Here is a 14,238-nt window from a genome sequence, read left to right as displayed (position 1 = left end):
CTAGTTTGAGAAATAGATGCCTTACAGGTCCTCAACTGGCAGCTTAATTAAATAGTACCCGCAAAACGCCAGTGTCAATGTCTACAGTGAAGAGGCGACTCCGAGATGCTGGCCTTCAGGGCAGAGTGGCAAAGAAAAAGCCATATCTGAGACTGGCTAATAAAAGGAAAAGATTAATATGGGCAAAAGCACGACATTGGACAGAGGAAGATTGGAAAAAAGTGTTCTGGACAGACGAATCGAAGTTTGAGGTGTTTGGATCACACAGAAGAACATTTGTGAGACGCAGAACAACTGAAAAGATGCTGGAAGAGTGCCTGACGCCATCTGTCAAGCATGGTGGAGGTAATGTGATGGTCTGGGGTTGCTTTGGTGCTGGAAAAGTGGGAGATTTGTACAAGGTAAAAGGGATTTTGAATAAGGAAGGCTATCACGCCATTTTGCAACGCCATGCCATACTCTGTGGACAGCGCTTGATTGGAGCCAATTTCATCCTACAACAGGACAATGACCCAAAGCACACCTCCAAATTATGCAAGAACTATTTTGGGAAGAAGCAGGCAGCTGGTATTCTATCTGTAATGGAGTAGCCAGCGCAGTCACCAGATCTCAACCCCATAGAGCTCTTGTGGGAGCAGCTTGACCGTATGGTACGCAAGAAGTGCCCATCAAGCCAATCCAACTTGTGGGAGGGGCTTCTGGAAGCATGGGGTGAAATTTCTCCCGATTACCTCAGCAAATTAATAGTTAGAATGCCAAAGGTCTGCAATGCTGTAATTGCTGCAAATGGAACATTCTTTGACGAAAGCAAGTCATTTTGCAACTCATTTGATAAAGTGTGAGTTTTCATGGAAAACACAAAATTGTCTGGGTGACCTCAAACTTTTGAACGGTAGTGTACATATAGATACACACATACATATATATATATATATATATATATATATACACACACAGTGAAGGAAATAAATATTTGATCCCTTGCTGATTTTGTAAGTTTGCCCACTGTCAAAGACATGAACAGTCTAGAATTTTTTGGCTAGGTTCATTTTACCAGTGAGAGATAGATTATATTTAAAAAAAAAACAGAAAATCACATAGTCAAAATTATATATATTTATTTGCATTGAGCACAGAGAAATAAGTATTTGATCCCCTACCAACCATTAAGAGTTCAGCCTCCTCCAGACCAGTTACACGCTCCAAATCAACTCGGTGCCTGCATTAAAGACAGCTGTCTTACATGGTCACCTGTATAAAAGACTGCTGTCCACAGACTCAATTAATCAGTCTGACTCTAACCTCTACAACATGGGCAAGACCAAAGAGCTTTCTAAGGATGTCAGGGACAAGATCATAGACCTGCACCAGGCTGGAATGGGCTACAAAACCATAAGTAAGACGCTGGGTGAGAAGGAGACAACTGTTGGTGCAATAGTAAGAAAATGGAAGACATACAAAATGACTGTCAATCAACATCGATCTGGGGCTCCATGCAAAATCTCACCTCATGGGGTATCCTTGATCCTGAGGAAGGTGAGAGCTCAGCCGAAAACTACACGGGGGAACGTGTTAATGATCTCAAGGCAGCTGGGACCACAGTCACCAAGAAAACCATTGGTAACACATTACGCCGTAATGGATTAAAATCCTGCAGTGCCCGCAAGGTCCCCCTGCTCAAGAAGGCACATGTACAGGCCTGTCTGAAGTTTGCAAATTAACATCTGGATGATTCTGAGAGTGATTGGGAGAAGGTGCTGTGGTCAGATGACTAAAATTGAGCTCTTTGGCATTAACTCAACTCGCCGTGTTTGGAGGAAGAGAAATGCTGCCTATGACCCAAAGAACACCGTCCCCACTGTCAAGCATGGAGGTGGAAACATTATGTTTTGGGGGTGTTTCTCTGCTAGGGACACAGGACTACTTCACCGCATCAATGGGAGAATGGATGGAGCCATGTACCGTCAAATCCTGAGTGACAACCTCCTTCCCTCCACCAGGACATTAAAAATGGCTCGTGGCTGGGTCTTCCAGCACGACAATGACCCGAAACATACAGCCAAGGCAACAAAGGAGTGGCTCAAAAAGAAGCACATTAAGGTCATGGAGTGGCCTAGCCAGTCTCCAGACCTTAATCCCATCGAAAACTTATGGAGGGAGCTGAAGATCCAAGTTGCCAAGCGACAGCCTCGAAATCTTAATGATTTACAGATAATCTGCAAAGAGGAGTGGGCCAAAATTCCATCTAACATGTGTGCAAACCTCATCATCAACTACAAAAAACATCTGACTGCTGTGCTTGCCAACAAGGGTTTTGCCACCAAGTATTAAGTCTTGTTTGGCAAAGGGATCAAATACTTATTTCTCTGTGCACAATGTAAATAAATATATATAATTTTGATTGTGATTTTCTTTTTATTTTTTTTTATATAATCCATCTCTCACTGGTAAAAATTAATCTAGCCTAAAAATTCTAGACTGTTAATGTCTTTGACAGTGGGCAAACTTACAAAATCAGCAAGGGATCAAATACTTATTTCCTTCACTGTAATTATATCCTCAAAGGTATCTATAGCCTTTAAGATTGTAGGTTCAGGGAATAGAATGAGTAATGATAATATCTGTGCAGAACAGCGGTATGTGATGGCGCAATGTAAGCAAAAGAAATAATTTACATATTATAAATAATTGAAGAAAACTACATGTTACCTGACTACTGTCAAAAGCTGGTTCTCCACAACCATCTTCATCCAAAGAAGCCTGATAGTTTTGCAGGAGTTCTTTAGAGAGAGGAGAAGCCAAAAAGTCCTTGGTTGATGAAGAGACACTAGTTTCTCGCTTTGGAGGGCTTGAAGAAGCAGCTTTATCTTTGTTAGTGTTCAACTGTAGTGGTAGAAAGTTGAAAGGTTTTCTGTTCTCCGAAAGCTGCCGCTTATTGTTTGCTGCTGTTGCTCTTCCTTGGGAATCACTCCCAATGCTTCTCTAAAAATGAAGGAAAAACATTTAAAAAAAGACATGCAATGAAGTTAAAAGCAATAGTTTTGGGGGATGGTGGGTATGAAGTTTGTAAACAGAGAGAAAAATATAAGTCACCTGATCCAAATCCCCAAATTGTATTTTCTGCTTTAATCTCTCTAGTTCTGCTTGTTCTGGGACAGACATTTGAGACACATATCTGGTATGTGGATAGGTATGTGGTGTCCGAGTCCTCCTACGACCAACTCCAGGAGAGGACCCAGGAGAGATGTCATTTGTAAGACGGGTCTCACAGTCCATGCTAAACTTTTTCTTGTTTTTTTCTGACGATCTGTTTGCTTTCTTTTGTCCACTCCAGTCCTTATCAAAAGCAAAGGGGAAAAAAGATTTATGAAGAGCACGAAAAAGCAAGGCTATACAGAAAAAAAAAAAAAAAAAAGAAAAGGAGAAGAGAACCGGTACAGTTTAATTCAAACTAAAATTCTGTTTATATGTGGTGGAAATGTATTTTCCATAACTTCTATTAAGGCGGCAGATTTCTTAATACTGTCAAAGGGTATATCAGTTTTCCCAAAAAGATGACTGATTACTGTAGTGATAATGGGAGATTTTAATTACCGGGATATTAATTGGTGTCATGGTTCAGTTACAACGGCGAAGGGGAGAAATGTCCTCAACCAGTTGCAGGAAAATTTTATGGGCCAGTTTGTGGAAGACCCGACTAGAGGTGAAGCTCTGTTGGATCTGGTCATTTCTAATAATGCAGAGCTTGTTGGGAATGTCAATGTTCGTGAAAACCTCGGTAACAGTGATCACAATATAGTTACATTTTACCTATACTGTAAAGAACAAACACCGGCTGGGAGGGCAAAAACATTTAATTTTAAGAAGGCCCATTTCCCCAGGATGAGGGCTGCAATTCAGGATATGGACTGGGAAGAACTAATGTCAAATAATGGAACAAATGATAAATGGGAGATTTTCAAATCTACTTTGGGTAATTATAGTGCAAAACGTATTCCTATAGGTAACAAGTATAAACGACTCAAATTAAACCCCACATGGCTTACATCTTCTGTGAAAGGGGCAATACATGACAAAAAAAGGGCATTTGAAAAACACAAATCCGAGGGTACATCTGTAGCCTTTGTAAATTATAAAGAGCTTAATAAAATCTGCAACAAAGTAATAAAATCAGAAAAAATACAAAATTAAAAAAAGGTAGGTGGCCAAGGATAGTAAAACAAATCCTCAAAAATTCTTTAAGGATGTAAATGCAAAAAAGCCCAGGTCTGAACATGTAGGACCCCTAGATAGTGGTAATGGGAAGTTGGTCACAGGGGATCAAGAGAAGGCTGAGATATTAAATGTATTCTGTAGCTCTGTATATACAATGGAAGAAAGAGCAGTTGATATAGCCGATGCCAGTGCTGTTAATCAATTAATCGCCGCTGATTTCGGCAATTAACCCCATAAATGCGGCGACAGATTGCCGTCGCGCATTTAAGTGGTTTGAAGCACATCGGCAGCCCCCATGAAGTGATCGTGGGGGCTACCGATGCTTGTCACGGCAATCGGAGGTCAGACAATGACCTCCGGGTTGCCATGTACGGAAGCCTCGGAGGAGCAGCCTCCGGCCGGTTCTCCGAGGCTTCCTGTCAGTGTGACTGTCACGTCACAATGACAGTTAGAGTAGTTAGAGTACATTACACTACGTGTGTAGTGTAATGTACTCTAGCAGCGATCAAAGCTGCAAGTTTAAATGTCCCCTAGTGGGACAAGTGAAAAAGTAAAAAATAAAAAAAAGGTTTTAAAAAAAAAGTGTAAAAATAAAACAAACACTGCATTTTTTTCCTATAAGTCTTTCATTATAGGGAAAAAATTAACACGTTAAAAAAAGTACACATATCTGGTATCACTGCGTTCGTAACGACCCCAACTATAAAACTATAATGTTATTTTTCCCGCACGATCAACACCCCAAAAAAATAAAAAAATAAAAAAAAAACAATAAAAAATTACACCAGAATCGCTATTTTTTGGTCACCACCCCTCCCAAAATAGAGAATAAAAAGTGATCAAAAAGTCACATGTACCCGAAAATAATACCGATAAAAACAAGCTCTTACACAGCTTTTTGGACTGAAAAATAAAAAAGTTACGGCTCTAAGAATATGGTGAGACAGAAAATAAATTATTTTATAAAAAAGTGATTTTATTGCGCAAATGTTGCAAAACATAAACATATATATATCTGGGATCGCCGTAATCGTATCGACCCGCAGAATAAAATATAATGGTCATTTATAGTGCACGGTGAACGCCGCAAAAAATAAACTAAAAAAACTAATAGCACGTCATGGTGCGGGGGTGATGTATGGAGCGGGCTCACGTGCTGAGCCCGCTCCATACGCTGCGGGTGTCAGCTGTGTATTACAGCTGACACCCGGGACTAACGGACAGGTACAGCGATCGCGCTGTTACAGGAGTTTGTAAAAATAAAAATATACTGCAATACATTAGTATCGCAGAATATTGTACCCGCGATCCAATGATCGCTGGTACAAGTCCCCTAAGGGGACTAATAAAATGTGTAGAAGAATTAAAGTTATTAGAAGTGAGAAAGAAAAAAGTTTAAAGTTAAAAAAAAAACAACCCTTTTCCCATTTTTCTTCAAAAGTAATGTAAAAAAATAAAACAGAATTGATATCGCTACGTCCGTAAAAGGCCGAACAATTACAATATACCATTATTTAACTCGCACGGTGAACACCGTAAAAAACTTAAATAATTTAAACTGCCAAAATCGCTGTAGTTTTCACCGCACGGCGAAAGCTGTAAAAACGAAAACCCCCAAAAATGGAATCAGATTTTTTTCCTATATTACTATATTTTCCTATATTTTTGTCAGTTTCCCAGTACTTTTTATGGCACTTTAAATGGTATCAATAGAAACTATAATTCCTCCCGCAAGAAATAAGCCCTCACATCACTCTGACGGAAAAAGAAAAAAGTTATTGCTCTTGGAAGGCGGTCAGTGAAAAACAAAAAGAAAGCAAAAAATGGATCAGTCCTAAAAAGGTTAATTCATTTCTAATGAAAAAAATGTATGACCACATGTGGGGTATTCCCGTACCCGGGAGAAACCGCTTTACAAAAATTGGTTGTTTATTTCTCCTTTATCCCTTGTGAAAATTCAACATTTTAGTGGAAAAAATTGTGATATTCATTTTCTCCGCCTAATTCTAATAAATTCTGCAAAAGACCCGTGGAGTCTAAATGCTCAATATACCCCTAGAAAAATTCCTTGAGGGGTGTTTACAAAATGGGGTAACTTGGGGGCTTCCACTCTTTTGGTCCCTCCAGGGCGTTGCAAAGGCGGCATGGCACCGAAAAACAATCCAGCAAAATCCGTGCTCCAAAATCCAAATGGCGTTACTTCCCTTCTGAGCGCTGCCATTGGTCCAATCAGCAGTTTATCACCACATATGGGGTATTGCCGTAATCAGGAGAAAATGCTTTACAAATGTTGTGGTTCTTTTTTCCTTTATTCCTTGTAAACATTTAAAATTTCTATGTTTCTTCAGAAAAAAGTTGATTTTTATTTTTACAGACTTAGGCCCCATGCACACGACCGTGCCCGCAATTACGGCCCGCAATGGGAGCACGGCCCGCAAAATGCAAAAGAACGGACATGTTCCATAATACCCGGAACATTTCCACAGCACGGACACCCTTCCGTAGTGCTACGGAAAGGTGTCAGCGTTCAATGAAAGTGAATGGCTCCATTTTTGCGGACCGCAAAAACTGAGGTTTTTTTACGGTCGTGTGCATGGGGCCTAATTCTGATAAATTTAGCGAAAAACCTGTGTGGTCAAAATGCTAACTATACCCCTAGATAAATTCCTTGATAGGTGTAGTTTCCAAAATGGGGCCACTTTTGGAGGGTTTCCCCTGTTTTGGTCCCTCCAGGGTGTTGCAAACGCGACATGGAAGCGAAAACCAATCCAGCAAAATCCGTGCTCCAAAATCTAAATGGCGCTCCTTCCCTTCTGAGCCTTGCTGTGGGTCCAATCAGCAGTTTATTACAACATATGGAATATTACCGTAATCGGGAGACATTGCTTTACATATGTTGGGGTGCATTTTCTTTATTATCTCTTGTAAATATTAAAAATGTCGATGTTTTTTCAGAAAATAGTAGATTTTCATTTTTACAGACTAATTGTGATAAATTTAGCGAAAAACCTGTGCGGTCAAATTGCTAACTATACACCTAGATAAATTCCTTGAGGGGTGTAGTTTCCAAAATGGGGTAACTTTTGGGGTGTTTCCACTGTTTTGGCACCACAAGACCTCTTCAAACCTAACAAGGTGCCTAAAATATATTCTAAAAAAAAGGAGGCCCAATATCCATTGGGTGCTCCTTTGCTTCGGAGGCCGGTGCTTCAGTCCATTATCACACTAAGGCCACATGTGAGATATTTATAAAAACTGCAGAATCTGGGAAATAAATATTGAGTTGAAATTCTCTGGTAAAACCTTCTGTGTTACAAAAAAAAATGTATTAGAAATGAATTTCGGCAAAAAAAATAAAATTTGTAAATTTCACCTCTACTTTGCTTTAATTCCTGTGAAACGCCTAAAGGGTTAAAACACTTTGTGAATGCTGATTCGAATACCTTGAGGGGTGCAGTTTTCAAAATGGGGTAACTTCTGGGTATTTTCTAATATATAAGGCCCTCAAAGCCACCTCAGACTGAACTGGTCCCTGAAAAAATAGCCTTTTGAAATTTTCTTTAAAATATGAGAAATTGCTGCTAAAGTTCTAAGCCTTGTAACGTCCTAGAAAAATAAAAGAACGTTCAAAAAACGATGCAAACATAAAGCAGACATATGGAAAATGTTAACTAGTAACTATTTTGTGTGGTATTACTATCTGTTTTACAAGCAGATACGTTTAAATTTAGAAAAATTCTATTTTTGCAAATTTTTTCTAAATTGTGGTGTTTTTCAGAAATAAATACCAAAATTATCGACAAAATGTTTTCACTAACATAAAGTACAACATGTCACGAGAAAACAATCTCAGAATCGCTTGGATAGGTAAAAGCATTCCAACGTTATTACCACATAAAGTAACACGTCAGATTTGAAAAAATTGGCTGGGTTCTGAAGGCCAAAACAGGCTGGGTCCTGAAGGGGTTAATATACTGAATTGGATGAATGTAGATATGGTCCAAAGTAAGTTAAATCAAATAAATGTGCACATGGCCACGGGACCAGATGGGTAAAGCCCAAGAGTTCCTAAAGGACAGGTGTCGCGGGAAAAAATATTTTTATATAAATTTTCTTTAAGTGTTTTATTAAAATAAATTTTATTTATTTGTGTGTTTGTGTTGAACTTTTTTTTTTCTCTAACTATTACTTCTCTATGGGGGCTGCCATTTTTTTTTCATCTCTGTATGTGTCGATTAACGACACATACAGAGATGTCATACGGCACTTACATCCCCATAGAGAAAGCGAACGGGAGCCGTTCCATTCACTATGGTGTACGCCGTGTGTGTGGGAACGGCTCATGCTCACAGTCCAAAAGGAAGGTCTTCGGCTGAGCGACATCCGGCGCCATTTTCATGTGGACTGGAAGCCGCAGCCAGACAGTAAGATGACTACCTCCTGTCGCGGCTTCCGGAAATGTGTTCAGAAGCAAGCACTTGGAGCGGACGGACAGGAGGGAGCGGCGGCGGCAGGAGCAGGTAAGTTATGTGTGTATGTTCATGTTTTTGTGTGTGATTACCACTGTATGTAAGCCTACTACACTGTGCATTCGCTCAAAAAATGGCGGCACACACTGTAGGAGGTTTGAACATTCAACCCCCTCTTTTCTCCTGGCACTAGCCAGCCTAAAGGAGGGGGATTAATTGAGCACACTAGAGCGAGTTTGTCTTCTCAAATTTTGCAGCATAAAGCAATGTGGTTGCTTTACCACATGCCAATGCTGCAATTTTGGGAATTGCTCCCTCTAGTGACCAGCACATGGAAATGTTATAAATTAGAATCTAATTTATAATATTTCCTGACTTGTGAAAAAATTAAAACATTGTTAAATCACTCAAATAATAATTGTTTAACTAAAAAAATAAAAATAAATTTCTAGCGAGACATTCCCTTGAAAGAGGCTCTGTCAACACATTATAAGTGCCCTAACTTCTACATAATCTGATAGGTGCTGTGATGTAGATAACAATGTTTGTTTTTTGAAAAACGATAATTTTTGAGCAATTTCCGATTTATGCCAATTAGCTTCTTAATAGACAAAAAGGCGTATTTTTAACTTTTGACAAAGTGGGCGTTGTAAAGAGTGTATGACGCTGACCGATCAGCGTCATACACTTCTCTCCATTTGTACTCAGCACAGCGTGATCTCGCTGTCACATACACCCACATTAACTTTACTGAAGTGTCTTGGGAGTGAATAGACATCACCTCCAGCGAGGACGCTATGTCTATTCACACACCCGACAATTCTGTAAAGTTTCTGTGGAATTTAGTCAAACAGCACTGTGCTGTCATTCAAAACTTTACCGAATTGTCGGGTGTGTGAATAGACATCGCGTCCTCGCTGGAGGTGATGTCTATTCACTCTCAAGACACTTCAAAGTTAATGTGGGTGTATGTGGCAGCACAGCGTGATCTCGCAAGATCACGCTGTCCTGAGTACAAATGGACATGAATGGAGAGAAGTGTATGACGCTGATTGGTCAGCGTCATACATTTCGCTTTACAAAGCCCACTTGGTCAAAAGGTAAAAAACGCCCAGTTGTCTATTCAGAAACGAATTAGCATAAATCTAAAATTGCTCAACTTGCTCAAAAATGATCGTTTTTCAAAATAAAAACGACTTATCTACATTACAGCGCCGAACAGATTATGTAGGAGATAGGGCACTTATAATCTGGTGACAAAGCCTCTTTAATTTATATAAACATATGAATGGCACATACAAAAAATCCTGTACAATTTAAAACCCACTCAAAAAACAAAAGGGGGCACTCCCTCCGTCTGGGAAAAAAAAAAAAAGGTTCATTCTGCAGAGGCGACAAGCCTTCTTTACTGTGAGAACTGTGGAGTAACCTACCACAGGAGCCGTCACAGCAGGGAGAGTAGATGGCTTTAAAAAAGGCTTAGATATTGTCCTAGAACGGAAAAATATCAGCTCCTATGTCAATGTGTAGAAATTTTTCCCTTCACTTTTCCCATCCCTTGGTAGAACTCGATGGACACGTGTCTTTTTTCAATCGTACTAACTGTGTAACTATGTATTATGGTGCAATTGGAAATGTTTGGCTGGCTGCAGCTTCCCCCGGAAATAGTAGCTGACTGTCGAGTTTCTGAAGCTGGCTGGCCTCATTTGAAAAAGGGGCTATCAAAGTGAGACAACCTCTCTGTATAGACATTGGTGGTATATTGCTAGGATATGATTATAACGTTAGATTAGCAAGGGTCCGACCGATGTGACCCCCGCCAATTGCTAAGAAGAGGTAGTGGAGGAATTGTGTCAGTCTGTTGCTCTGCAGACTTCTTCCAATGGACCATAGTCAGCCCGCATCATTTGTGTGTTGAATAAGTCTGCGTGCAGTCTTAGGGCCAGTTCACACAGAGTTCTTTTACGCGTTTGACGTGGAGACTGCATCGGAAAACGCGCCAAAAATCATCCGAAAATACCTCCCATTGATTTCAATGGAAGCAAGAGGCGTTTTTTTTCCCCGCGAGCGGAAAAACCGTCTCGCGGGAAAAAGAAACGGGCGTTCAAATAATCGTGATTTTGATTTAGGTCATAATTGTCCAGCTCTACTTTGTGTACGTATTATGTATCTAAACAACCATAATAACCTGAATCATTTAGGCTATGTTCACACACAGTTTGACAATTTTTTTGACGCGGAAACCGCGTCGCAAAACTCGTCAAAAACTGCCCGAAAATGCCTCCCATTGATTCCAATGGGAGGTGGAGTCACACTGACAGGAAGCCTAAATAAAATAAAAAAACGCTTCTGACCACATGTGGTGTATTGCCGTATTCGGTAGAAATTGCTTTACAAATGTTGGGGTGCTTGTTCCTCCTTTAGTCTTCGTGAAAAAGAAAACCATGCAACATTTTAGTGGAAATAACGTTAATGTTCATTTTCGTGGGGTCTAAATGCTCACTGTACCCCTAGAAGGATACCTTAAGGGATTTAGTTTCCCAAATGGGGTTGCTTCTGGGGTGCTTCGACTGTTTTGGTACCTCAGGTGCTATGCAAATCCGACATGACACCCAAAAAGCCAAACAGAGCTCATTCTCTTCTAAGCCCCGCTGTGGCTCCAAACAGCTGTTGATTACCACATATGGCATATTGCCATAATCGGGAGAAATTGCGTTACAAATGTTGGGGTGCTTTTTCTCCTTTATTCCTTATAAAAATTTATGTTTTGAGTTTCATTTGAACTTCTGCTAGTAGGGGGAGTTTACAAGTCACCCTGATGGAGACCTCTCTTAAATTGTTGCAGAGTATATATGGTACCGACCAGAATACACACCATGTACCCTGATATTCCTGACACATGTTTTAGAGGGTGGGTGTGTGGACCCCGGCACCTATCTGAACACGCACATAGAGCTAACCCCTGAGGTTTGCTTACTAGGGGTGAAACCAGACTGTCTTTCTTACCCTTCCTTTAAATTGCTTCAACTCCTTAGGATGTCAGCTCATATACATATTGCTCAAAGTTGGAGAAAGCCATCACTTTCAATTATAGCAGTAAAAAAAAGAAATGAAATCGCATGAAAAAAATTTGGGTTTACGAAAAATGTAATGCCGTAAGACAAGATACTGTAGCATAATTTGATAAGATTTGGTCCCCATGGCTGCAAACTATGGCAGTCCCAAGCCTTTCTTATTATTTGGCAATGTGATGTTCTCTATGTGTGGTGGAGGAGAGCTCGGGCCCCTGTCCTTTTTCTTGCCCATATGACTCGCTGAGTTTTCAGACATATGGTTGTTTTTTTTTTTTATTGTGTTTCCTGCATGCTTTTTGCTTCACGGACACCATGTTCATAATGTTTAATTTTATCTTGTTCCTTTAACCCCTTAGTGTCTAAGCCAGTTTTGGCCTTGTGGACCCAGCCGATTTTTGCAAATCTGACATGTGTCACTTTATGCTTTTACCTATCCAAGCGATTCTGAGATTGTTTTCTCGTGACATATTGTACTTTATGATACTGAAAAAAATGCCGTCGTTAAATTCAATATTTGTCAAAAACACCAAAATTTAGAGAAAATTTGCAAAAATCTGCATTTTTCTAAATTGTAATGTATCTGCTTGTAAAACAGATAGTAATACCACACAAAATATTTACTAGTTAACATTTCCCATATGTCTACTTTATGTTGGCATCGTTTTTTGAATGTGCTTTTATTTTTCTAGGACGTTACAAGGCTTAGAACTTTAGCAGCAATTTCTCACATTTTCAAGAAAATTTTCAGGGACCAGTTTAGTTCTGAGGTGGCTTTGAGGGCCCTATACATTAGAAAGTCCCCAGAAGTCACCTCATTTTGAAAACTGCACCCATCAAAGTATTCAAAACAGCATTCAGAAAGTATTTTAACCCTTTAGGCGTTTCACAGGAATTAAAGCAAAGTAGAGGTGAAATTTACAAATTTCATTTTTTTTCTTCGAAAATTCATTTGTAATACATTTTTTACTGTACCACAGAAGGTTTTACCCAAGAAATGCAGCTCAATATTTATTGCCCAGATTCTGCAGTTTTTAGAAATATCCCACATGTGGTCCTAGTGCGGTAATGGAATGAAACACCGGCCTCCGAAGCAAAGGAGCACCTAGTGGATTTTGGGGCCTCCTTTTTTTAGAATATATTTTAGGCACCATGTCAGGTTTGAATAGGTCTTGTGGTACCAAAACAGTAAAGACCCCCCAAAAGTGTCCCCATTTTGGAAACTACACCCCTCAAGGAATAGTTAGCATTTTGAAGCACAGGTTTTTTGCTAAATTTATTTGAATTAGTATATGAAGATGAAAATCTACTTTTTTTGTGAAAAAACTTTAGAAATTTTAAATTTTTACTAGGAATAAAGTAGAAAACACCCCAACATATGTAAAGCAATTTCTTCCGATTATAGCAATACCCCATATGTGGTAATAAACTGCTGTTTGGACCCACAGCAGGCCTCAGAAGAGAAGAAGCACCATTTGAATGTTGGATTTCTGATTTTGCTGGAAGTTTTCAGTGCCGTGTCGCGGTTGCAATGCACTGGAGGGATGAAAACTGTAGAAACCCCCCAATAGTGACCCCATTTTGGAAACTACACCCCTCAAGGAATTTTTCTAGGGTTAAAGTTAGCATTTTGACCCCACAGTTGTTTTGCTGAATTCATTGGAATTAGTCTGTAAAGGTAAATATCGACTTTTTTTCTGTAAGAACTTAGAAATTTTTCATTTTTACAAGGAATAAAGGAGAAAAAGCACCACAACATTTGTAAAACTATTTCTCCTGATTACGTAAATACCCCACATGTGGTAATAAACTGCTGTTTGGACCCACACCGGGGCTTAGAAGGGAAGGAGCGCTATTTGGCTTTTGGAGCACAAATTTAGCTGGAATCGTTTTTGGGTGTCATGTCGAATTTGAAAAAGCCCCTGAGGTACGAAAACAGTGGAAGCCCCCCAAAAGTAACCCCATTTGGGAAACTACACCACTTAAGGAATCTATCTAGGGGTATAGTGAGCATTTAGGCCCCACAGGTCTTTTGCAGAATTTATTAGAATTAGGCTGTGAAAATTAATATCAACATTATTTCCACTAAAATGTTGAATTTTTTCAATTTCACAAAAGGATAAAGGAGAAAATGCACCCCAACATTTGTAAAGCAATTTCTCCCGAGTACGGCAATACCCCATATGTGGTCATAAATGGTTTTTCATTAGAAAGTAATTAACCCTTTCCGAACTGATCCATGTTTTGCTTTTTTCTTTTTCGTTTTTCCTCCCCGCTTTCCGAGAGCCACAACTTTTTTATTTTTCCGTCAATAGAGTGGTGTCAGGGCTTATTTTTTGCGGGACGAGCTGTAGTTTTTATTGGTACCATTTTTTGGTACATAAGACTTTTTGAGCACTTTTTATTACATTTTTTGGTAGAGCCAAGGTGACCAAACAACTGAGATTTTGCCGTTTAAAAGTCTTTCTTTTTAACGGCCTTCA

General features: G+C 39.5%; 1 protein-coding gene across 6 annotated transcripts in view; it reads right to left on the bottom strand.

Moving 5' to 3' along the window:
* PCM1 (pericentriolar material 1) overlaps positions 1–14,238 on the bottom strand; it is a 186,187-nt gene that overhangs the window by 137,258 nt on the left and 34,691 nt on the right. For all 6 annotated transcript variants that reach the window (XM_075860140.1, XM_075860145.1, XM_075860142.1 and 3 more), the window contains 2 exons: positions 3,094–3,336; positions 2,710–2,982 (listed from right to left, as the gene is read on the bottom strand). In XM_075860140.1, coding sequence (XP_075716255.1) covers positions 2,710–2,982; positions 3,094–3,336 — 516 coding nt within the window. The remainder of the gene's footprint in view (positions 1–2,709; positions 2,983–3,093; positions 3,337–14,238) is intronic.

Source organism: Rhinoderma darwinii, chromosome 1 (genome assembly GCF_050947455.1).
Source record: "Rhinoderma darwinii isolate aRhiDar2 chromosome 1, aRhiDar2.hap1, whole genome shotgun sequence".
Taxonomy (NCBI): domain Eukaryota; kingdom Metazoa; phylum Chordata; class Amphibia; order Anura; family Rhinodermatidae; genus Rhinoderma; species Rhinoderma darwinii.
This window is presented reverse-complemented; position numbering and strand designations above follow the sequence as displayed.